General features: G+C 41.9%; 1 protein-coding gene across 4 annotated transcripts in view; it reads right to left on the bottom strand.

Annotated features, from left to right (window-relative positions):
• Window positions 1-26,073, bottom strand: part of pikfyve (phosphoinositide kinase, FYVE-type zinc finger containing) — a 121,154-nt gene that overhangs the window by 36,281 nt on the left and 58,800 nt on the right. For 3 of the 4 annotated variants that reach the window (XM_033023594.1, XM_033023596.1, XM_033023595.1), the window contains exons 11-20: window positions 24,862-25,009; window positions 21,641-21,808; window positions 20,556-20,618; window positions 14,724-14,853; window positions 12,748-12,928; window positions 12,409-12,483; window positions 12,165-12,272; window positions 11,828-11,968; window positions 10,425-10,551; window positions 4,083-5,290 (exon numbers count right to left, since the gene is read on the bottom strand). In XM_033023594.1, coding sequence (XP_032879485.1) covers window positions 4,083-5,290; window positions 10,425-10,551; window positions 11,828-11,968; window positions 12,165-12,272; window positions 12,409-12,483; window positions 12,748-12,928; window positions 14,724-14,853; window positions 20,556-20,618; window positions 21,641-21,808; window positions 24,862-25,009 — 2,349 coding nt within the window. The remainder of the gene's footprint in view (window positions 1-4,082; window positions 5,291-10,424; window positions 10,552-11,827; window positions 11,969-12,164; window positions 12,273-12,408; window positions 12,484-12,747; window positions 12,929-14,723; window positions 14,854-20,555; window positions 20,619-21,640; window positions 21,809-24,861; window positions 25,010-26,073) is intronic. The other variant, XM_033023597.1, reaches the window with a different exon arrangement.

Here is a 26,073-nt window from a genome sequence, read left to right as displayed (position 1 = left end):
CTTTGTTTCCAAAGGAGGGAGGCCTTGCTCAGATGCTGTCCCCTGCCATTGGGTGTAGTTTGAATTTGGGAGCAGCGCTATTAGTCAGGACTTACCAGTGGTTATTTCAACGGCTGATTTCTGCCTGTATAAAAGCAGGCCATAAGGTAGTCCATGTACGGGACGGGTTCACCGACGGGCTGAGGCGCAGTCAGCGCCGCAGACGGAGGCAGAGAGGGAGGTGTGCTGCTATAAAACGGACCCCGTGCATACCAAGACAAGTATTGTTTTTGTTCTCTCTTTTGCCAATAAATTTGATTTGTAACTAAACAGATGAGTGAGCCTTCTTCTGTTCTACTAGTCAAATCCTTGAACCTGTTCCCTTGCACTAATGCAATTATCAAGAAAGCTCATCAGCGCCTCTACTTCCTGAGAAGATTACGGAGAGTCGGTTTGTCAAGGAAGACTCTCTCTAACTTCTACAGGTGCACAGTCGAGAGCATGCTGACCGGTTGCATCGTGGCTTGGTTCGGCAATTTGAGCGCCCTGGAGAGGAAAAGACTACAAAATGTAGTAAACACTGCCCAGTCCATCATCGGCTCTGACCTTCCTTCCATCGAGGGGATTTATCGCAGTCGCTGCCTCAAAAAGGCTGGCAGTATCATCAAAGACCCACACCATCCTGGCCACACACTCATCTCCCTGCTACCTTCAGGTAGAAGGTACAGGAGCCTGAAGACTGCAACAACCAGGTTCAGGTATAGCTACTTCCCACAGCCATTAGACCTGGCTCGGACTAAACTCTGATTATTAATAACCCATTTTATGTTATTTGCACTTTATCAGTTTATTTATTCATGTGTGTATATATTTATATTATGGTATATGGACAAACATGACAATAAAGTCACTTGAACTTGTAACAACACCCTAACACCTTTTTTTAAAAAACTGAAAGTTTTCTGGTATTAATAAACATGCATTTGCATACCAAAGTAAAAAAGTCTTTCTTAAACGATTGGGGCAGTACATTTTATATACCAGACTGCATATTAATAATCTAAATAGCACTTTAATCATAACTTTCAAGGTTACTTCATTTCTACCAGCCTTAAACCCACTGTATTTTCATCTATTTGTTCCATGTTGAAAGTCTCCAGTCACTCATCTCTATTTCAAAAGAACATTCGGAACTCTCCATCTTTCTTAGACCTGACCCTACTGGCACGGCTCTGAATACAACAAGACAAGAGGGTGTGACAGTCAGAGGAGGAAGGAGATGGAGTCAAGGCTGAAATAACGCTGAACCCGACCTCAGTCAGTTAGAATTGGTCATATTTCCTCCACTCTGACCCTCATCACTGATGCCCCTCGGGATCATGTGTTCAGTCCCTTGCTCTCCTCCCAACTTACTCATGCTTTTATGGACAAGTACAATGACACTCAATCTATAGGTCTGCTAATGACATCACTGTTACCGGATCTGCAATAGCGATGAGCTTAAGTACAGGAAAAAGATCAGGAAGATCGGATGGCATAGTGGCAGGACAATAATGTCAACAAGACAAGAGAGTTGGCTGTTGACCTTAGGAAGCGAGGGGGTGAAAACAACTCTGACCTCATAAATGGAGCGGCAGTAGAAATGGTCGACAGCTCAAGTTCCTTGGCATTTGTATCACCAGCAATCGAACTCCTGAACCAATCATACTTTTCGCACAAAATTCCCAAAGTACTGCCATATACTCTTACTCTTAATGTGCAGGAAGGAACTGCAGATGCTGGTTTAAACTGAAGATAGACACAAAACGTTGGAGTAACTCAGTGGCACAGGCAGCATCTCTGGAGGAGAAGGATCTGGACCTGAAACATCACCCATTCCTTCTCTCCAGAGATGCTGCCTGTCCCACTGAGTTACACCAGCATTTTGTGCCTATCTACTCTTAAGGCCCTGCCCCACCAGCATGCGATTGCATGTGTCTGGCGCGACCAAACGTGGTCGCTTGAGGCGTACGGCCGCACGGGGCCGGTCCCACTTCCAAGCACGGAGGCGTACGGAGTTGTGCGGGGCTGGTCCCGACATCGCGCGGGGCTCCGAAAATCCTGCACTGTTCGAATATTCTGCGAGCCAACAGCCTGTCGGCCCACAGGAGCATTGAGGGCGTACGCAGCGTCTTGACGTCGTACGCGTGGCGTTGCGCGATGTCACCGCCCGACGCCATGCGACGTCCAAATTCAGTCGGCCCGCCTCCTGCCCAGCTGATTGGTGAGTATGACGTAAATTACGTCACGCGCAAACTTTGTGCCTACTTACCGCGAACTTAGCGCGAACTCCGCTTCCATTTTGGTCACTCTAGACACATACAATCGCATGCTGGTGGGACAGGCCCTTTACTCTTAACTCAATCTCATTCGATTATTCAATTTTTGTACTCTGATTTATCATAACAATCATGCACCATTCTACTGTTTTTCACTTGTTATATTTATCATTACTTTATGCATACATTTTTCTCTGTGAGCTGCGTGTGAAGAATGAATTTTATTGTATTCCGAACTAATCTAACTTTTCTGTGCAATGGCAGCAGATGTAACAACTGTACCATACTTCCTCCCTCACCTCCATCCATGGACCCCAGCAGCCTTTCCAGGTGAGACAGAGTTCCCATGCACCTCCTCTACCCTCATCTACTGCATCCGATGTTCCAGATGTGTTCTCCTGTGCACCGAGACCAGGCGTACACGCGACAATCTTTTCGCTGAACACTTGCTGAACGGGCAGCATGGTAGCACCGCGATAGTGTTGCTGCCTTACAGCGCCCGAGACACGGATTCAATCCTGACTATGGGTGCTTGCCTGTACATTCTCCCGTGACATGTGTAGGTTTTCCCCGGGAGCTCTAGTTTCCTCCCATGCTCCATAGGCATACAGGTTTGTAGGTTAATTTGCTTGGTAAAATTGTAAATTGTCCCTAGTGTGTGTAGGATAGTGTTAGTGTGCGGGGATCGCTGGTCAGCACGGACCCGGTGGACCGAAGGGTCTGTTTCCTCGCTGTAAACTCGAAAACTAAACTAAAGCTAAACTTCCAATCAGTGTGCCAAGGCCCACCGAATCTCCCTGTTGCTACCCATTTTAACTCCTTTTCCCATTCCGAGACTGACCTTTCTGTCCGCCGCCACCTCTATTGCCAGAGTGAGTCCACATGCAAACTGGAGGAACATCACCTCATATTCCACCCGAGAAGCTAACAACTCAGCAGTAAGATCAGTGAATACTCTAATTTTAAGTAACCTCTAACAACCCCTTTCCTCCTCCATTCCTTTCTCCCCCACACTCACTTTCTTCCACCTCTCCCCCTTGCCCCACCAGGGCTCGCACCCATTTCAAGCCCCCCCCCCCCCCCACCTCGCCTGTGTTCACCTAGTACCTGGCACGTTTTGTCCTATCCCTCCTTTCTTCCAGGATTCATTCCATTCTCAATCAGTCTGAAGAGGGGTCTCGACCAGAAACATCATCTATCCATGTTCTCCAGGTATGCAGCCTGGCCTGCTGCGTTACTACAGCACTTAGCATCTTCGAATGTATTCTAATCATTTTTTCAAAAATGCTTCATTTCTCATTTAAACTCAAAACATTTTCCCAATTATACTTATGCACAATGAGAAATGCTTTAAAATGCTGTAGAAAGCCCTTTTAAAAAAGACCTGATATGTGAAGACTTCCCAAAACAATATTAATCTTGCTTCTCAGAATACCAAGTTGCAAAATAAATATCACCAACTACACAGTTTTGCCATCTGTTACAGTACAAATTTAAGTTTATGTGTCAAAAACAACCATAACTACTTTCATCTGACAAACCCGTTTTGCTGCTGCTGCAAGAAAGAATTTCATTGTTCGGTTTCAGTACATATGACAATAAAACAAGCTTGATTTTCAGATTAACAACATGTTAATGATTAGCCCATAAGTGTGGTGAATCCATAAACGATTATTAGCTCAATGTTTAATTACCTGGATTGGCATTCTTCAAAATTAGGAGATGATGTGACAATGGGAAATTAAAACCTCCAGTTTAAAGCTAAAAGGAAATTGACATTCTTACCTTTGTTGCCCACATCAACTCATTCTGGGTCTGTGCTCGCTGGATTTCCTCATCCCCATCTTTCATGGTTGTTTTATTGCTGTCCTCTTTATTCTGTGTAAAAGGATCTATTTCTTCATTCTTTATCCTACCACCTCGAGCTCTGTAATCAGCTAACAGCTTCGACAAACTTTGGTTACTTCCCAAGGAATGGGTTATTCTGGTACTCAGCAGATCATGTGATGGAAGAATTTGCGTAGATTTTGCCTGGACATTTCCATTTAGTCCCTGCAGATTTGTTACATCCTTAAGAAGTTGCTTCTTTCGTCTGCATTCTATCTCCTTAACTTCTTTGTGCAAGAGAGGGGACCAATAGATTTGCTCTGGAAAGTAGTCTCTTGTTGGGCATTTCATGCCTTTCTCAGTCAATAGGAAAGGTTCTCTGAATGTAATAAAAGGAGATATGCAAAGGATAACATCTTTCAATTCTTGCTTGAAAGCAATAGAATAGGACTTCAGTCTGTCTTCAGAGGAAGTCACGTGTTCAGTGATGAACAGATCTGTATCATCCTGAAGGGGATCACGGAAAAGTTTAGGCTCATTCACCGCTGACAGATCACGCCCCGCAGAGTCATTTAGTGATTTTGATTGTTCGTTTAAAAATGCACAATAATTGTCTGGAGGAGTTTGGTCTTCTTTATTTTCAGCTGACAGTGAGTTTATTCGTGATGAATGGATGTCAAAAAAAGGGACATCTAACTCTGGAGGTGCGCTATCAGGCGTAGAACAATCTGGCTTTGCAAAAACACTGTCCTGAGAAACACTTTTTCTCATCAGTTTATCTTCCTCACAAAACGCATTTTCTGTTGAACACTCAAAACTAGGAGCTTGAGTAAATTCAGATACCAAGGAAATGCCTTCGATTGCAGCATCAGTGTCTTTGGAAAGATAGCCAATCTTTTCATCATTGAATAAGTCTTGTCCATCATTACCCGTAGTCTCGCCATCAATTATGGAATTAATTGATCCACTTTTAGATAAACTTGGAGGCATTGCAAATTCGTCCATTAGGAATGAAAGTTCAAGTTGAGAATGGTAAGCTACGCAGACCATGAAAATTAGAATTTCTTTCACCCTTGCTAGCTCATATTCTGATGCACCCCTTAGTTTCACAGTACATCCCAAATGTTGGGCACATCCTTCAAAAAACATAAGCGTTTTTGCGTGACCTGTGTAAGGAAAATGTAGATAAAATCATTACATTTCCAAAACAAATCCATGGTGTTACATGTGGTTGTTGTTCGTTCTTCGTAGTCGGAGAAGACCATGACTTCAGGGTTTTTGTTTGTGTGTCCGGAGGTGACTGGTGAGACCGATCCGGGCCTGGAAGGCTCGCCGGCATATGGGACACATTGGGTGGGTGCTGCAGTAGAAGTTGTAGTGGCTCGAGCCTTGCGTGCGGCGCGTTTACATACAACAATGTCAACCATGTACATACTGCGCTAATAAGCACTTTATGTTTGTCATTATATTCAGATCAATCGAGCCTCCTATAGCAAAGTGAATGGTCATCTGGCTACGTAAGGTGTAATTAATATGTATTTAGTGCAAATGCTGCTGCAGTATCATATTCTATAAATTCCTAAATTTACAGGTCCCAGCTTGACTTGGACTACAATTGCTCTAAGATTATAAAAAAGTTGGTTTGCAACTAGTATTTATTAATTATAAGCAGTTATAACAAGTGGGGGTGGGATCTCATACAGAACAGAGGCAGGTGAGAGGTTAGAAGTTGGTATGGAGAATGGTGAAGGAAAGGTTAGTGGACAGAATAGGCAGGTGAAAGGCAGAGAGCAAGGAAGGAGGGTTGGTTTAAACTGCACGTATTTTAATGCAAGGGGCCTGACGGGTAAGGCAGATGAGCTTAGGGCATGGATAGGTACGAGCGACTGGAACGTTGTCGCCATGACTGAAACCTGGTTAAGGGAGGGGCAGGACTGGCAGCTCAATGTTCTGGTGTACAGGAGCTTCAGGAGTGACAGGGGTGAGGGAAAAAGAGGGGGGGGGGGGATTTGCATTGTTGGTTAAGGAGGATGTCACGGCAGTGGTCAGAGGTGACGGTTCGTCTAGTGAGGCTATATGCGTGGAGCTGAGGAACAAGAAAGGGACGATCACCTTGTTGGGGGTGTACTACAGACCCCCGAATAGTCAACAGGAATTAGAAGAACAAATATGCCAGGAGATTGCAGACAACTGCAGGTCAAATCAGGTTGTTGTAGTTGGGGATTTTAACTTTCCCAATATAGACTGGGAAAATCATAGTGTGAAGGGTTCAGATGGGGTTCAATTCCTCAAAAGTGTTCAGGAGAGTTTTCTCAAGCAGTATGTGGAGGCCCCCACACGTGAGAGGGTAACACTGGATCTAGTATTGGGAAATTGGGATGGGCAAGTTAATGAAGTGTGTGTGGAGGAGCCTTTTGGGACCAGTGACCACTGTTCAATTAGGTTTAAGATAGTTATGGATAGGGACAGAAAGGGTCCACGTTAAAATGCTCAACCGGGATAAGGCCAACTTGAGGGTATAAGAGAAGGTCTCGCTCAAGTTGACTGGAGCAGGTTATTTGAGGGGGAAAGGAACATCAGCCAAGTGGGATGTTTTTAAAAGTGTGCTGACAAAAGCTTAGGATACGTACAAACTCGTTAGAGTGAAGGGCAAAGCAGGCAAACGCAAGGAGGCTTGGCTAACGAGGGAAATTGAGGCGTTGGTCAAAAACAAAAAGAATGCATGGGACACGTATAGGCAGCTTGGATCAAGTGCATCCCTGGAGGAATTTTGGGAACTAAGGAGTAAATTGAAAAAGGATATCAGAAGGGCAAAAAGGGGCCAGCAGATAGCTCTGGCGGGTAGCATTAAGGACAATCCCAAAAGATTGTGGGGGGGGGGGGGGGATCTTCGGCGACACACACACGCACACGCTAACCTTGATATTATATAAATATTATTCATTTGCTCCTTTTACCCCATCCCCCACCCTATCCACTCATGCATAACCCCGGCTAGAGGGGGGGGGGGGGGGGGGGGGGGGGTAGAGATTGAGGGGTGGAGGGTGTGGTTGGGGGCTCGGCGTCACAGGGGAGGGCTGATTTCCGAACGCAATACCCGAGGGAGGGGGGCAGAGAGGGGGGGCAGGGAGAGGGGGTGCGGCAGTGAGAGAGGGGGGGCGGCAGAGAGAGAGGGGGGGGGGGCACAGAAGAGAGGGGGGGCAGAGAGAGGGGGGGCGAGGGAGAGGAGGGGGGCAGAGAGAGGAGAGGAGGAGAGGGAGGAGAGACGGGGCGGCAGGAGAGAGAGAGAGAGGGGGGAAGAGAGAGGAGGGGGAGAGAGAGAGAGGGAGGAGAGAGCAGAGGGGGGAGAAGCGAGAGAGAGGGGGGCCCGAGGGAGAGAAGAGGGAGGGGCAGAGAGAGAGAGAGGGCGCGGCGAGAGAGAGAGAGAGAGAGGGGGGGCAGAGAGAGAGAGAGGTGGAGAGAGAGAGAGACGAGAGAGAGAGAGAGGGGGGAGAGAGAGAGAGAGGGCATAGAGAGAGGGGGGAGAGAGAAGAGGGAAGATAGAGAGAGAGGGGAGAGAGAGAGAGGGGAGAGAGAGAGGGGGGGGGGAGAGAGAGAGGGAGGGGGGGGAGAGAGAGAGGGGGGGGCAGAGAGAGAGCAGAGAGAGAGAGAGGCAGGGGGGGAGAGAGAGAGAAGGGGGGGCAGAGAGAGAGGCAGGGGGGGCAGAGAGAGAGGAGAGAGGGGGGGGCAGAGAGAGAGGGGGCCAGAGAGAGAGGGGGGCGAGAGAGAGGGAGAGAGGGGAGAGAGAGAGGGGGGAAGAGAGAGAGGGGGGCAGAGAGAGAGGGGGCAGAGAGAGAGGGGGCAGAGAGAGAGGGGGGCAGAGGGAGAGAGGGGGGTCAGAGAGAGAGAGGGGGGCAGAGAGAGAGGGGGGGGCAGAGAGAGAGGGGGCAGAGAGAGAGGGGGCAGAGAGAGAGGGGTGCAGAGAGAGAGGCAGGGGGGGGAAGAGAGAGAGAGGGGGGGCAGAGAGAGAGAGAGCAGGGGGGGCAGAGAGAGAGTGTGGCAGAGAGAGAGAGAGAGAGAGAGAGGTGCAGAGAGAGACGGGGCAGAGAGAGAGGGGGGCAGAGAGAGAGGGGGACAGAGAGCGAGGCAGGGGGGGGCAGAGAGAGAGGGGGGCAGAGAGAGAGAGGCAGGGGGGGAAGAGAGTGAGAGGGGGCAGAGAGAGAGGCAGGGGGGCAGAGAGAGAGGCAGGGGGGCAGAGAGAGAGGCAGGGGGGTAGAGAGAGAGGCAGGGGGGCAGAGAGAGAGGCAGGGGGGCAGAGAGAGAGGGGGCAGAGAGAGGCAGGGGGGGCAGAGAGAGAGGGGGGGGCAGAGAGAGAGGCAGGGGGGCAGAGAGAGAGGCAGGGGGGTAGAGAGAGAGGGGGCAGAGAGAGAGGCAGGGGGGGCAGAGAGGGAGGCAGGGGGGTAGAGAGAGAGGGGGCAGAGAGAGAGGCAGGGGGGGCAGAGAGAGAGGGGGGGTAGAGAGAGAGGCAGGGGGGGCAGAGAGAGAGGCAGGGGGGTAGAGAGAGAGGCAGGGGGGGTAGAGAGAGAGGGGGCAGAGAGAGAGGCAGGGGGGGGCAGAGAGAGAGGGGGGGGCAGAGAGAGGCAGGGGGGTAGAGAGAGAGGGGGGGGGCAGAGAGAGAGGGGGGGGCAGAGAGAGAGGCAGGGGGGTAGAGAGAGAGGCAGGGGGGGGCAGAGAGAGAGGGGGGGGGGCAGAGAGAGAGGGGGGGGGGGCAGAGAGAGAGGGGGGGGGGGCAGAGAGAGAGGGGTTAACCATGGTTAATCAAGGACCAGAGGACATAGGTTTAAGGTGAAGGGGAAAAGATTTAACAGGAATCTGAGGCGTAACTTTTTCACAAAGGTTGGTGGGTGTATGGAACAAGCTGCCAGAGGAAGTAGTTGAGGCAGGGACTATCCCAACATTTAAGAAACAGTTAGATAGGTACGTGGATAGGACAGGTTTGGAGGGATAGGGATAGGGACCAAGCGCAGGCAGGTGGGACTAGTGTAGCTCAGACATGTTTGTTGGTGTGGGCAAGTTGGGCCGAAGGGTCTGTTTCCACTCTGCATCACTCTATGACTAAGTAAAACATTGCTGTCATTTATATACAAAAGGTGACCTTAGAAATACAAGAAATACAAGAAATACAAGTTTTCCTCACAACGTTAATGGAATATATTAAACCAGAAGTGGCACTGAGATATGCCAATCTGTAAAAAGTTTTGGAACAGGTAGTTCTATACAATAGTCTTGCATCATATAAAACAGTGTTATAAAAACAATTGTGTCAATGGGGATTGAGCTAGAGAGTTTAACTCTCAATAACAAAGTTTGTTCCCACTGCAGAGTATTCAAAAATAAAGATCTTTTTCATAGCTGTAAGTTTAATTTTGTTACTGCAAGCTAAAAAAAGCTAAAGCTTGTATTTACATTGTTTAATCGTGAAAAGCCTGGATAGAGCGAATATGGCGAGGATGTATCCACTAGTGGGAGAATCTAGGACCAGAGGCCATAGCCTCAGAATACAAGGTCGTATCTTTAGAAAGATGGGAAGGAATGTCTTTAGTCAGAGGGTGGTGAATCTGTGGAATTCATTGCTACAGAAGGCTGTGGAGGCCGTCAATAAATATTTGTAAGGCAGAGATTGACAGATTTTTGATTAGTACATGTGTCAGGGGTTATGGGGTGAAGGCTGGAGAATGGGGTTGAGAGGGAAAGATAGACCAGCCATGATTGAATGGCGGAGTAGACTTGATGGGATCAATAGCCTTATTCTGCTCCTAAAACATATGAACTTATGAATAGAGTTATTATTGCACAAGTGTCAATAGAAATGACTGCCTGTCAATTTCAATGGCCACTGAAGTGCAACTGACATTCTATGTTCTTAAGAGACAATGGTGCCTGATTACTGTAGGGAGGTTACATGGACATAGTTTATTTTCCCTTGACTCCGCTCCACCCCAAAAAGACAGCTTTTTCCCTACTTTTCAATTTCCAAAGTAACCATCAAGAGATTTTCTAGCTCCCGATCGAATTTGTGTAACAACCACTTCGGCACGCACAATCGAGTTATATCCAACTCACATTAAGGAGACACATGTTATACAACAACTACCTGTATGTATGTGTATGTGTGAGAACTGTCAAAAAAGAATTTCCTAACAGCCAGACCCCAAAGGTCAACCATCTATCTCATAAATGGAGGCCGTTCCTCCATTAATCACATGCACAAGCCTACCTTCAGAAATGGACAGATAACGTCGTAATGGAAAATTTGCTTACCGTTAGAGAGCTGGAATGGCTGAAGAAAAAACTTATGGCATGTACCGAGACGAGGCTTTGTTAGAAGCTGGTCCATTGACATAACTAAGTCACCTTGGGTAACACGGCTCACTCGGTCAAGCACAATCTATGCACATAAAAAAAGGGATGTTTTTATCACAGATTCTTGCAGAGATCAATCAATAAATCTTAACCTGCCTTCACTTCAATTAACAGCTTTTTGCACAGAACATACCTAAACTGTATAAAAACCTAACTAATGAAACAACTCTGCACAAACTTTCAACGAGAATTGTTGCACACAGTAAATCATAGAAACATAAAAAATAGGTGCAGGAGGAGAACATTCAGCCCTTCGAGCCAGCTCCGCCATTCATTGTGATCATGGCTGATTGTCCCCAATCAATAACCCGTGCCTGCCTTCTCCCCATATCCCTTGATTCCACTAGCCCCTAGAGCCCTATCTAACTCTCTCTTAAATCCATCCAGTGACTTGGCCTACACTGCCCTCTGTGGCAGGGAATTCCACAAATTCACAACTCTCTGGGTGAAAAAGTTTCTCACCTCAGTCTTAAATGGCTTCCCTTTTATTCTAAGACTGTGGCCCTTGGTTCTGAACTCGCCCAACATTGGGAACATTTTTCCTGCATCTAGCTTGTCTAGTCCTTTTATAATTTTATATGTTTCTATAAGAACCCCCCTCATCCTTCTAGACTTCAATGCATACAAGCCTAGTCTTTTCAATCTTTCCTCATGCAGTAGATGAGTTATGAATTGTATTTACTTTCTCACCCACTGAGTAATTACTCACTGCACTGAGGCTGGCAGTTGAAAATTACCCAGATTTAATCCAGGTAATCACTATTCAGTAAAATATTTTTCTCAGCAAACTTTGAAATAGTACCAATAGGAAAGATAGTAATAGATAATCTGCTCATCAGGTTTATTGAAATGCTTCTGAAAAAGTATGTTATGAAAAGGCATCAGATAAAATCTACCAATGGGAAATTGAGTAGCTGACTCCATGACTCTACAAAACATTTACACATCCATTCGTTTCTCATACAAATCTAGTTTGTCTTTAATACACTTCTGTTTGTACCTGTAAACACAAAAAGCTGGAGTAACTCAGCAAGTCAGACAGCATCTCTGGAGAAAAGGAATAGGTGACGCTTCGGGTTGAGACCTTTCTTCAGACTGATTCCTTCGCACCTATTCCTTCTCTCCAGAGACGCTGTCTGACCCATTGAGTTACTGCAGTTTTTGTGTCTATCTTCGGTTTAAACCAGCATCTGCAGTTCCTTTCTACACACTTGTGCGTATAATGTAACGATAGGTGGTAAGAAATCTGAATTTTGAATACTTTGGAGAGTATGGTGCGTGCAATATGTTGGGGTACTTACAGGCTTTACATTAATAACTAAGGTGATGCCATTCTCCAGAAGCATATCTTGAGCAATACGAGAAACTGTCTTTTCCACAAGAACCAGATTTGGTCGAACATCCACTATTCGCTGTACGTAATTCTTCAGAAATTCTCTTTCCTAATTATCACACAAATATTACTGTTACTCTGATGTATTTATAAGTTACAAAAAAAAAAAAGTGGTAGCATTTAAAACCAAAATGACAATATATTAACGATTAGCTGGATGCAATATTATTTTTATAACATATCCAGTTGCACACCAGAATTTAGAAATGTAGAAGCATAGTAGTGAGCAATATTTAAACACAAACCTGTAGAACAATGGGATCTATGCATGTAAACTTTGTTTCCTCTCGATAGAGATATTCAATTGAACATTTCAATAGCAGAATCTTTGGATTTTTTATGTAGGCGTTCATCTGTGAAAATTTCAGAACCATAGTTATACTAAAACAATATTACCAGCCCCAACATTAAAGGCATACAAAATTGATTGTCAATAACTGCCCTCTTACAAAATGCAGAAAAAAATAGCAATGGACAATTTCTTCTCACCTTCTTGTGGGCTATGTTTTTGGTGCAAACAAATCCATTTACAACTGCAGAATCAAATTTCTTTCCACCAGGTATCTCAAAAGAAAGAAAAATAAATATTTTTTGAAAATATCATATGTTTAGCAAGCAAATTCATTTTTGGCTGGAAAATGTATTCTAATTTGTAAATTAATTCTGAAATTAAATGTCTGTTTTAAAAGGCAAATGCATGACAGAATCTAAACCCGAACTATATGAGATTCACGCAAATAGACAATCTTCATGTGAAGCTAAATTTTACATAATTTTTCATATTGTTGCAAAAGCATGTAGTTATCACTCAGGAATAGCAACTGATACCTTTTTGATATGAACAAATTGACGGATATCCATGTCATCGTCATTATCCTTGACATCTGGATGCACAGTCTGAACAACCTGCCGGACCACAGGAACTATTATATCTCTCCATGATAATGAGAGAGACTCGCTGTACAGGAGCTGCTGTAATAAGGCCATCATTTGACTATGATTAGCTGAACTGCACACAAAAAGAGAAAATAGAAATCAATGCATTTTTCTGTTGAAACTAATATGCATGCTGCCTGTTCATGCACGATGAGCAATTATTTTCAAACAGTTAACATTCATTTCTAGGTTCATGTGAGTAGATTTGAGGAGAAACCTCAAATCTTTTAAGGGTTTATAAAATATTTACCAGTGCAATTCAATCCAAAGTTATTACTAGTAAATTTTCCATCTAAAGTTAGAAATAATTAAAGTAGTCATCATTTATAACTTTTTTAACACACTTTTGAGCACCCAAATCTGTCAAATGTAGAAGAAACCCTGCAATTTACTGCTGTTTTCAAATAATGCATAAATTAATATTTCTGTAATTATTATACTGGAGATCATCTTAACTTAAAATGACAGTGTGATATTCTATATAGTCCAATTCAGATTGATGTTGACATTAAGAAAAACATAAATGAAGTCATGAAATCGGATTTAGAGATGAATATACAAAAGTCTGTTGCTTTTTATATGTAGGTATGTTACAAAACTTACCTTCAGCGGCGCTGCAGTTCTGTCACTGGCTGTGCGCGCGACTTTGGCACCTTTGAGAGGGGGGGGGGAGTAAAAATGCGGTTTTCTACCACCTGTCCTGGATTATATTTTCTCAGGGAGATAGTTAACACTGAAGATTTGTTCCGACTGCCGTTCTGTGAATTTTTTTTTAAATCGTTGGATCATTTCAGCGCCGGAGTAAACTAAAAAGCCGCTTCTAATGCCGTGAACGCCGACAACGGGGACGGATTTCAGGTACGGGACAGCAAACAGAAAGCCGTTTATTTTACATATAAATGCGCTTCTTAAGATGACCTTCATCCACATTTTACGTTACGAAATGGTGATTTGGGCCCCATACGAACCGGCAGTATTTTTCTTGCCGATATGGGGTTTAAATTCACTGCAACGTTCCAATCAATCGCGTTCCACAAAATCCCACTCGCAAGATGATTTAAATGGCCATTAATTTACAGGAATTAAACACTAAATTCCTTCCATTTGTCTTATAAATTCATGACAATGAGATTTAAAAATCATGTTATATTGTGAAATCTTGTGTGAATGTTATTTGGACACTTAGGCTATTTAAAAATGTTCATATTTTCTTAAGAAATGGATAGATGTTTAGATCTAGTAATTGAATTTTGTAATTAGCTACAATTGGGTAACTAACTAATTATATGCTTTAATTTCAGGTCATCCAAGTAAGATTGCTACATATTTGTTTCAGAATGCTTCAATCTATAATAACTGAAAATTTCTTTCAGTTCTCTTGAAAGTTATGGGCTTTTGACTGTCCTCGATCACAGCTTTTGTGTTAAGTCAATTGAAAAGCAATAGGGAACAAGATGCTAATTTCCGAGTATGAAAATGGCCATAACTTTTTTAATACTGAAGATATGAAAGTGAATTAGGTGTCAAATTAAACTTCTTTTTATGCTTTATCTGATGGGATAAATTGCAGACTTGATTTTTTAAATCTCAAAATTTTGTAACATTGCTATTATATGTCCTTCAAAACAATTATAATAGCACTAGCAATTATTAATTAAAGTAGATCTTGGTTTAAACAAACATTTCTGACTATATTAGTACCAACACCAAGAATAGAAATGTTATGCATTATAAACATAGAAGGTGCATTGAGTGAAACACACATCTTCCATACAAGCTAGTTTCAAATTTGCTAATTGCAATTTTACTTGGAGTAATTGTAATGGAGTAATAACATATTATACTCCAGCTTGGATAGATATACTAACAGTAGTCTCTCCATAGCTTGTTTCTCTCCATTTTCTTCCCTGAGGTGTTCCAGTGAGCTGTGATGCCACCCAAGTGGTGTAAAAAGAAGATCTTTTGATATTTCTTCAACCCGGCGATTAAAGAGAGATTCTGGAAGCAAAACATAAGAATAAGAATAATTTAAAGAAGTCTTTCATTCAACTATTACCGCCCAAAACGCAACATCTTACCCAGCTGAGTAGCTCCCACAATAATTCTTGATAAGCATCATCACTGTCTACAACACCATCCGTTTTAGTATAAGAGTAGAGCAAGTAAAATTGAGCCAAGAAGAAAAAGAGCACTCTTTTTTTGAAAATCACAAAAACTAAAGATACTGGAAATCTGAAACAAAAACAAAAAATGCTGGAAAGCTCAGCAAGTCAGGCAACATCAGTGGAAATAGAAATAGTTAATGTTTCAGGTCTGAGGCCCTTTGTCAGAACTGAGAAAGACAGAGATGCAAGCTAGTTCTCAGCAGCAAAAGAGGATGGGTTGGGATGTGTAGCTCAAAGGAAATGTCTCTTATAGGATGTCGAATAGGCTGAATTTCAGCAATTGAGAGAACATTGAGCTTCTTGATCTTTGTTATATGATATAGTAATAGAGCCTTACAATATGGAAACAGGCCTATTGGCTGAACTTGTCCATGCCGACCAGGATGTCTATCGAAGCTAGTCCCAATTGCCTACGTCCGACCCAAATCTATCCAAACTTTTCCTATCCATGTAACTGTCCAAATGTCTTTCAAATATTATTGTACCTGCGTCAGCCACTTCCTCTGCCAGCTGTTCTCGATACATGCCGTCTTCTGCGTGAAAAGGTTGCTCCACAAGTTCCTATTAAATCTTTCCCTTCTCACCTTAAACCTATGCCCTCTAGTTCTTAACTCTCGAGCCTTGCGATAAAGGCCTATGATTTTATACATCTCTAAGATCACCCCTCAGTGTCCTCTGCTCCAAGGGATAAAATTTTAGCCTGCCCTACCATCCTTATTGCTCATTCTCTTGAGTCCTGGCAACATCCTCATAACTCCTTTCTACACTCTTTCAGCTTAATGGCATTTTTCCTATAATAGGGTGATCAAAACTGAACACGTGGCTTCATGAACGTCATACGTAACATCCCAACTTCTATACTCGTCTGAAGAAGGGTTCAGACCCGAAACATTGCTAATCCATGTTCTCCAGGGATGCTGCCATATTTGTGCAGTTACTCCAGCATTGTGTGTCTTTTTTTTCTATATTCAATTACCTGACTGATGAAGGAAAATGTGCCCAAACCATTCTTTGACAACCTGTCCATCCATGACACCAGTTTAAGGAAAATATGTACTTGTACTTGTAGGTCTCTTTGATCCATACCCTCCCCAGGGCCCTAACAACTATTACCGCCCAAAACGCAACATCTTACCCAGCTGAGTAGCTCCCACAATAATTCTTGATAAGCATCATCACTGTCTACAACACCATCCGTTTTAGTATAAGAGTAGAGCAAGTAAAATTGAGCCAATGTGACATAAAAAAAAGAAACTGGCAATGCTGAAAAAGCTACGCAATTCAGGCAGCTTTGGTGGATAGTGAAACATTTAACAGTTAGCTAACCCTAACCCCGTTTCAAAAGAGGGACTATTCATCAGATCGGAGAAACTGAAAACAAGTTAATCTAGCTAACAACAGAGGTTGGATGGATAGGCTACAGATGGAATAAAGGAAACTTCACTGATGGGTGAAGTTACTTGGCTAGTTTGTTGTTAATGTGGTTCTGCTACATTGAGACAAGCAGAAATGGTTCTTATTTGGACATAAAAGCATCGCAGAATCATATAGCATTGAAACAGGCCCTTCGGCCCAACTTGTTCCAATCAACATGTTCCATCTATACTAGTCCCACTGCCTGCGTTTGGCCAATATCCCTCTAAACCCGTCCCATCCATGTAACTGTCTAATTGTTTCTTAAACATTGTGATAGTCCCCGACTCAACTACCTCCTCTGGCAGCTCATTCCATACACCCACCACCCTTTGTGAGGAAAAAGTTACCCCTTAGATTCCTATTAAATCTTTTCCCCCTCCCCCCTGTCCTCTGTTTCTTGATTCCCCAACACTGAGCAAGAGACTCTGTGTCTACCCGATCTATTCCTCTCATGATTCTATACCTCGATAAGATCACCCCTCATCCTCCTGTGCTCCAAGGAGTAGAATACCAGCCTGCTCAACCTCTCCCTGTAGTTCAGGCCCACGTGGCCTGGCAACATCCTCGTAAAAATCTTCTCTGTGCTCTTTCCAGCTTGACAAGATCTTTCCTGTAACACGGTGCCCACAACTGAACACACTACTCGAAATGCAGCCTCCACAACATCTTATATAACTGCAACATGGTCTCCCAACTTCTGTGCTCCGAGGATATATTCTAAAGTCAGATAATGAATATTGTCTACATCAGATATAGTATCCAGATAAAGGAAAATATAAGTGAACCACAGCTTCACTTGAAAAGAGTGTTTGGGTTCCTAGATGGTGGGAACGGACAAGATGAAAGAGTATGTGTTCACCTCCTATGGTGGCATGATGGCTAGTTGTGAGTGGGGACAAAAGACCAGACAACAGTCTATGAAATTATAACAGGGAAGGGGAATGCACGCATGGTGGTGGAATCTTCTTGGTGCCAGTAGAATTTGCGAAGGATGATTTGTTGAATGCAGAGGCTGCTTGGGAGGAAGGCAAGGCCCAGGGGAACTCTGTCCTCACTTTGTCCAGAAGAGACAGGGAAGAGTAGAGGTGTAGGAAGCAGATGATATACAGTTAAGGGCTTTGTTCACAATGGTAGAGGGGATGCAATTGTTCAAAAAGAAGGAACACATTTCAGAGAATGTGTGTACAATGTCTCATCATTGAAGCAAATGCAATACAGAGAAGCATCTGAGGTACTGGAATAAAGTCATTCAAGTAAATAGGATGGAAATTTAAGCAAAACGGCTGTAGGAGTCAGTGGGCTTGTAGTGGATGTTAGGGGGTAGGCCATCCTTTGCGTGAAGATGGGGAGTTCCAGAAAGATGAGGTCAGAAATAAAGATTTGTTCTTAATGTTTACACTGCACATAGAAAAATAGATGCAGGAGTAGGCCATTCGGCCCTTTGAGCCAGCACCTCCGTTCAACATGATCACGACTGATCATCTAAAATCAGTACCCCGTTCTTGCTTTTCCCCCCATATCCATTGATTCCTTTAACCCTAAGAGCTAAAGTAAAGATTAAGTAAAGGATATGCAGGATTTAGCTCAAAGGTATTCTGACTGGAAATGGGTAGTTAAGGTGGAGGTGGAAGAGCTGGAATAAAGGGGTGTGGCTGTGAGACCAAGACATCTGGAAGCCTGTTCTGAATGTCCAGCAGATCTGTAGAAATCCTTTAAGTGGGGTTCCCATACTTGGGAAGCAAGATTTACAAGCTGATCTAATTTCAAGTAGAAAGCGTGGTTCACAGGGGCCAACAGGGGACAAAAAGGTCTGGGAAAAACGCTGATCTTCCTGGCTCGCAAGTAGTCCTCAAGTGTATTTCGATTCTGCCTTTGTTGCTTGTTGCAGCAACTTGGAATCCCAAAACATGACTATCCAAATTGAAAAATAGAATGAGTGATGAAGTGAAGCTAGCTCATTATGAAATTTAGACAGCCATTTCAGTTTCCACCAGCTAGTTTTGTGCCTCAACTAAAACAAGATGGGATCAATGCAGGTTCTGTTCCAGATTGTTTTTTATTTAAACTTCACACCCTACTCATTTATAAAAGATAAGATTCAGCACAACATAAATGTCAGCCTCCATGTTCACAAGTCCATGATTTTAAATGTATAGGGTGAGAATTATGGGCTAAAAAAAATACAGACAGAACTTCTATTCCATTTAAGCTTATTTTGGAATGACAAATTTTAGAGGCACTCTAAATATCCCGTCCAAAAATTCCTCTGATTATGAAGATCATAACTTTGCATATAACATTGCAAAGATTTGTGGGAAGCCAGAGGATTGGTGTTTTTAAAGAACAAAAGGTAACTAAAAGGACAATATGGAGAGAAAAGATGAGGTGCGAATGCAAGCTAGCCAATAATATAAAAGAGGATAGCAACAGTTTCTAAGGATATATAAAGAGTAAAAAAGAGGCAAGAGTGGACGTTGGGCCGCTGGAGAATGATGCAGGAGAAGTGACGACGGGAAATCAAGAAATGGCAGAGGAATTGAATACCTTTTTTGTATCAGTCTTCACAGTGGAAGACAGCAGCAGTGTGCCTGCAATCCTAGAGAGTAATGGGGTGGAAGTTAATGGTGTGGCTATTACTAAGGAGATGGTGCTAGGAAAACTGAAAGGTCTTGATTAGAACGGGTGTCAAGGGTTATGGGGAGAAGGCAGGAAAATGGGATTAGGAGGTAGAGATCAGCCATGATTGAATGGCAGAGTGGACTCGATGGGCCAAATGACCAAATTCAACTCCTATAACGTGTGAACGTGAAGTGATAGGAGCAGAATTAGGCCAAGTCTACTCTGCCATTCAACCATGGCTGATCTATCTCTCCTTCCTAACCCCATTCTCCTGCCTTCTCCCCATAACCTCTGACATCTGTACTAATTAAGAATCTATCTCTGCCTTAAATATATCCACTAACTTGGCCTCTCAGCCTTCTGTGACAAAGAATTCCACAGATTCACCATCGACTAAAGAAACTCCTCATCTCCTTCCTGAAAGAACATCCGTTAATTCTGAGGCTATGACCTCTAGTTCCAAAATTGCTCACAATATTTCAAATGCGGCCTGACCAGCGCCATATTACATTCCTGTTTTTGTATACAAGACCTCTCAAAATAAATGCTCGCATTGCGTTTGCTTTCTATACTACCGATTCGACTTGCAGATTAACTTTTTGGAAATGATGCACCAGCACTCCCAAGTCCCTTTGCACCTCTGATTTCTGGATTCTCTCCCCATTTACAAAATAATAATCTACTCCTTTATTCCTACTACCAAAATGCATGACTCCACACTTCATTACACTATATTCCATCTGCCACTTGTCTGCCCACTCTTCCAACCTATCCAAATCCTGCAGTGTCCCTGCTTTCTCTACACTACCTGCCCCTCCACCTATTTTCATATAATCCGCAAACTTAGCCACAAAGCCTTCAATCCTCTCATCCAAATCATTATTATACAACGTGAAGAGCAGCGCCCTAGCACTGAACCCAGTGGAACTCCGCTAGTCACTGGCAGCCAACCAGAAAAAAGCCCCCTTTATTGCCGCTCTTTGCCTTCTGCCATCCAGCCAACCTGAAACCGGTTATTTGTTGGAATGATATTATTTTTGTCACCTGCCCATTTAACGGCAAGTCAACATCAGTTCAAGTTGCACCATTCCAAGTTTAGTTAATGCGATTCATTAGCTTTGATTCAATCTATCACAGGAGTAATTGAGTTCTAACATTTAACACAGCTGATAAGAGCAACATCCATATAATGTCTTGACGATACCTTAGTGTTTCAAAACCAAATGATTTATTTTGCATTAGTCACTATGGTTCAATACACTACAGCAAATATGGCACAACAGACACGGAATGTCCTGTTCAAATAAAGTCTCTTTCTTTAATGATTAAGTGCATAACTCCTGAGATGGACTTAAACCTGATGCCCATTTAAGATTACACTCAAGTGCAAACAGTGCATCATTTTAAACTTTGATTACATTTTTAACAATGAAAGGAAAGTTTACAGGTAAACATTTCACGTCATAATCTCAAGAAATTTGTACCTAAAATGTTACTTGCCTTTAATAAAAGCATCACTTATACCGATGATTTGTTGAACTCCATCTTCAGATACCAGGAATTCTGGCAAACAAATGAGGTAAACTGACTTTAACAAGCTGAAACATTGTGCAACTGTACAACGTTATTCACAATAGACAAGTAACATGCTGTCATGAAAATGAAATCAATATTTTAGTCTTGTTGGAAAATCATAAAATAAAAACGGGTTGTTAATACAAAATTAAAGTTTGAAGACACCATTTCTGAGATTTTCTGGATTAAAACAAAAGTTTATAAACTTAAAGGATTTAATCTTAGCTAAATGCAATCTACAGAATAAAGAAATGCATGAATATGTCAGCCACCGAACACAAGACAAACACAGAGCACACCATGCAAAGCTTGTTATTTCACAAGGTCAGGACAAGAATAAACATTATCAAAATTAAATGCTATATGGTATTAAGCAAATGATGGCATCTTGCACAAGCAAAGACATTAGCTTAAAGAGGCTGTGATACAACGATAACTTATGGACACCATCAGCGTAGCGATAACAAATGATAGACTTAACTATATTCTAGGAAGATAAAAGAGAACATGATCAAAACAATATAATTTGAAGGCATTCAGCATAGCAAGAAGACAAATCCATGGCATCTGTAAAATGCCAGCCAGTTGCAACGCAAAGATTAGTTGCAAAGCAGGTACAAGAATTGTAATGTTACCATGCAAAGGATATGGCATTTATTATTTTTTTATATAGAGAGTGGATGAACTGAAGGAGGGTTATGGGCAGAATAGGGAAAAATAATCAGGACTGTTTTACTGTCAAGCCAAGGTGCAAATACAGCCCAGTATTCAGGCATTGTTTACTCATTCAATAAAATGAACTCCCTTTTGTTTTAAGAAAGTAAATTAGTTCTTCTGGATTAAACCAAGGGGCCAAAACTCTATACTAACTACCAGGAGTCAACAATTACTTATTTTTTTAATTAAGCATACTTTTATCTTGGGCATTAATTTTACCCCAAACCTCAGACTAAAGAACTAAACTGCATTCCTACCACTGACTCCTCCATTGTGTCTTTTCCCTTCCATACCTTTCTGATCTGCTGGATGTGTTGGGACATACGGGTACTTGGAATGTTTCTTGATATGAAAGTTGACATTGTCCATTTCCACATTTAGGCTGATAGAGGCTGCAGAGTCGCTGTCCATGACTGACTGAAAGCTGCTTACTGATGTACGCTTGCTAGGGCTGGAAAAGCCTGTAAAAAATTACGATGACTGTGTTCGTGGAAATTTAACCAAAGCACCTTCATAGCCATTGACATTCAAACTGTGTATTAACCCATGTCATGGGTTGTTATTAGATTTTTACAAACTTAACACCAAGTCACGATATTCCATTCAGAATGAATTTGTTGTGACCCAATGAAACTTAGTCATTGTGAACTTGACACAGCTGTCAAGTTGAAAGCAAAGTTAATTCTAGCAGAAACTATTACTTCCAAATAAATAAACACCAAATTTTAAGTAAATCTTAGTTTGCTGAAGACATGTGGTTACAATCCAAAATTGTTGCATGCCACGGCATTTCGCCAAATCCACAAATAAACTGCATAGCAGTTAGTTAGTAGGTGGGCATGCTCCCAATTAGTTGCTCCACACAGTTCACTAGAATGGGAACAATAATATCGGCACAGGGAAATATACCATAAAATAGGCGAGAGAAGACTCGCTGATGTTGGCACATAAAGACATGGTTACATTTCAGTTTGTCATAAAAATGATATCATTTCAGAAAAAAGTTTGTCATATTACCTTTCTTCTTTAACAGATAATGAGCCCGGAAACAAAACGCTGTTATGTAGTGTTACCATCAGCATAGTGGTTATTTTCCTACGTTATCAGATACCCATCTTTTTGAACCCTCTTCCTGAATTTTAGTTTATGTACTCTACATGAGACGATATGTATAATTAGCTGAAACTGCATGCTGCTGTGTAGCTATGATTGTTCAGTTTAGTAGGTTTCTCCGCACTTTTGAAATGAAATCTCTTCTTAAAGAAACCATATTCATTGTCAATGTAACATTGTAGAATAACAAAGCTTAAATGTATTAAAATGGTATTTTGAGGGAGGGAAGAAGCACAAAAAGAGCAGCTTACAAATTAAGTGCAGTAATAATGGCTGTTTACATAAATATTTATTATGCATACCAGGATCTTTACACAATTAGTTATGAACATTTCTACAGCTATGACAATCACTGTAAATAGAAGATGAACATAGAATATTGTATAAGAATGAATTCTGCAAACTCATCAACCCATTATTTGCTAGAAAAATTATCTAATAACAAAACTGGATTATTAACAATATAATACATTGTATAACAACTTGATAGTAAAATTAAAAACACCCCATTGTATGCTGTATTAAAAATAAACCTTGCCAACAGATTAAAACAAGCAATCGTTTGCAAAATGGACTGATTAACCTCTTGGCTGCATGGAAAACAGACCCATACAAGTGTGCCGATTGTGGTAATTGCTCTTTTTGAAATGACCATATTTTAATATGTTGAATTTACTGTCATCAAGAATGAGGGAATCTATTGATGTTACACAATTACACACCAAGCTGTCGAAAAGTACAATGAACAAAACAAAGATATTCAAAAAGCAAAAACCATTCACCACAGCTAAAACTGTGGATAACACACACACGTCAGTGCACAAAAACATAATGCTGACATTTTATAATTAAAAATAAATCCTACGTGCATGTTGAAAGACAAATTTTAAAATTGTACATAAATTGTAAATGTATTTCTAACAGGATATGCTCAGTTAATATTAACTTTACTTTCAACAATTTTTCAATACCTAGCTCCACTGAATTCATATTTATGTTTATAGTTTACTTTAGAGATACAACGTGGAAACAGGCCCTTCGGCCCACTGAGTCCGCACTGACCAGCAATCCCCGCACATTAACACTATCCTACACTTGAGACAATTTCTTAGATTTACACCAAGCCAATTGAACTACAAACCTGTAGGTCTTTGGAGTGTGGGAGGAAACCGAAGTTCTCAGAGAAAACCCAAGCAGGTCACGGGGCGAGCGTACAAACTCCGTACAGACAGCACCCGTAGTCTGGACTGAGCCCAGGTCTCTGACGCTGTGAGGCAGAAATTCTACCCGTGTCACCGTGCTGACCACTGGAAGAGCAGCCTTAGTATTCTTTGGTGTCCCTTATTGTTCCTTTCTTGTCCCCTTTATCAGCCAAGTTAATGAAGGTACCTAGTCTATAAATTCCTCTTCATCCCCTGCAGCTTGCTTTCGAAACACAAGATAAAGGGAACTGCTGACTGTCTCCTCAGATTATTCCCACAGAATGGCACCAGCAAGAATTTAATCTATTTATACCAATGATCGGCGCATTGTTATTTCACCTTCCTCTTTTTTCTAAACAATGGTTTGCTGTTAGTATCTTCCTGAGAAGTTACATATTAGATTGAAACTTTGGATAATATTACACAAACTATTGTGTCACAATTAGCTGAGAGGCCATGGAAGTGTAAAAGTAAATGAAAGAACTTTTTAAATGTGATGTTTGACATCAAAGGTTTTGTCTCCAGAAATTCTCAACGAAAACCTGGTGGCTAATTTGGTGGAAAACGCTTGCATAATTGGACCACAATATTAGTAGTTTATCTCATTCATTTATTCATTCATTACCATTTCAGAGAACCTAGTTCTAATTGTGTTAATCATACAAAAATCCAATTATTGAAACTACTCTAAACTCCTAAATATGATCTATCGTTAAGATTGTAGGTTGCTGAAAAGACAGGAGGAACTCGTACTGCTTGATGTAAATTGGTTCTAACAAATGGATAGGGTTACAAAGAGTCAAAAAGTGATATAATCAATCTTACCTATTTCTAGTTTCATAAATCTACTCGAACCAGTGTCAGACTGACAAACCCCTCCCAGAATGTATACTGCACAGCATATTTCCAAACTATAATTCATGCAAAGAAATGATAGAGGCTTTTCTTTCCTCCTTTTGAAAAAAACTGGCAATAACTATGTTATGAACAAGTACAATAATTGTTATGTGCTCCAAATAATTGTTCTGCACATAAAATTAAATGTTCATCAAAGGGGAATAAAATGTTTGTCATGGGGATAAATGTTCATCATAAGGGGAACACAAATATCCAATGACCAAAGAATAAGTTCTCACTCTTTTATCCCTCAAAATAAAGTGACCTCACTCACCTACAGCATCGTTAAAAATGTAACTTACTTTGCATGATTTCTTCTCCATCATCTTGCATCTGCTCAGTATCACTGTCATCAAACTTGATGTCTTTAAACCACGATGGTTCAGAATTGCCTTCCACTGAATTTACTGAATCACTGTCTGGAGATGGTGTCTCAGAAAACTCAGTACTCTGAAACATACACATTTATTTTCAAACTAACAGTTGAAATTAACTGGAAAAGAAATCACCACCTATTTGAAAATTTTGCAAAAATAACATTATTTTGAAACAGTTGGATTATAAATATCACTGTTCAAATTGAGGAAACTTAATCACATGGTAGAATACAAACTAATGCTTTAAAACTTTGAATGATGTTCAGAGAAAATGTTTAGTTTTGTTTAGAGATACAGCACGGAAACAGGCCCTTCGGCCCACCGATCCCCGCACATTAACACCATCCTACACCCACTAGGGACATTTTTTTAATTTACCAAGCCAATTAACCTACAAACCCGTTTGTCTTTGGAGTGAGGGACGAAATCGAAGATCTCGGAGAAAACCCACGCCGGTCACGGGGAGAACGTACAAACACCGTAGACAGAACCCGTAGCGGCGATCGAACGCGGGTCTCCGGCGCTGCATTTGCTGTAAGGCAGCAACTCTACCGCTGCGCCACTGTGACCAGTGGGTGAATTTTGGGAACTAAAAATAGTTCCCAAAATTCAATAACTTCCTTTTATACTGATTCCACTTGACAAACTGGCTTGATGTTTAATACCTCTGGAATTTTGAAACGTAATAATAAATGTCAAGAAAATGCAAGAAAGATTTTACATGTTTTTTCTATTTGAAAATCTCAAAATTGTTAAAATGGACCATGCAGTCAGCCATTTAACCAAACATAATAAAAATCAAGGGACTTTTTTCGCATATAATTTGTTCACTTTGGTTTGGAACCAAGATACTTGCACAACTTAGCAAAGGACTGCAGTGAGAATGGGAGAAATTCATGCATTGAGACCTACAATTGGTTTGCTGCCCTGGGTATTTCCCAACTCTATGCCATTGCTATAACCCTATCCCAGAGCCGTATCTGGAACATAGAACAGTAAAGCATGGGAACAGGCTCTTTAGCCACCAATGTCTGCACTGAACAAGTTGCCAAGTTAAATTAATCTCTTCTGCCTGTACGACTCAAATCCCTCTATTCCCAGCACATCCACATATCTAAAAGCTTCCCAAACACCGCT

This window comes from Amblyraja radiata, chromosome 7 (genome assembly GCF_010909765.2).
Source record: "Amblyraja radiata isolate CabotCenter1 chromosome 7, sAmbRad1.1.pri, whole genome shotgun sequence".
NCBI lineage: Eukaryota > Metazoa > Chordata > Chondrichthyes > Rajiformes > Rajidae > Amblyraja > Amblyraja radiata.
Note: the sequence above shows the minus strand (reverse complement) of the source record. Positions and strands in the feature narration are given on the sequence as shown.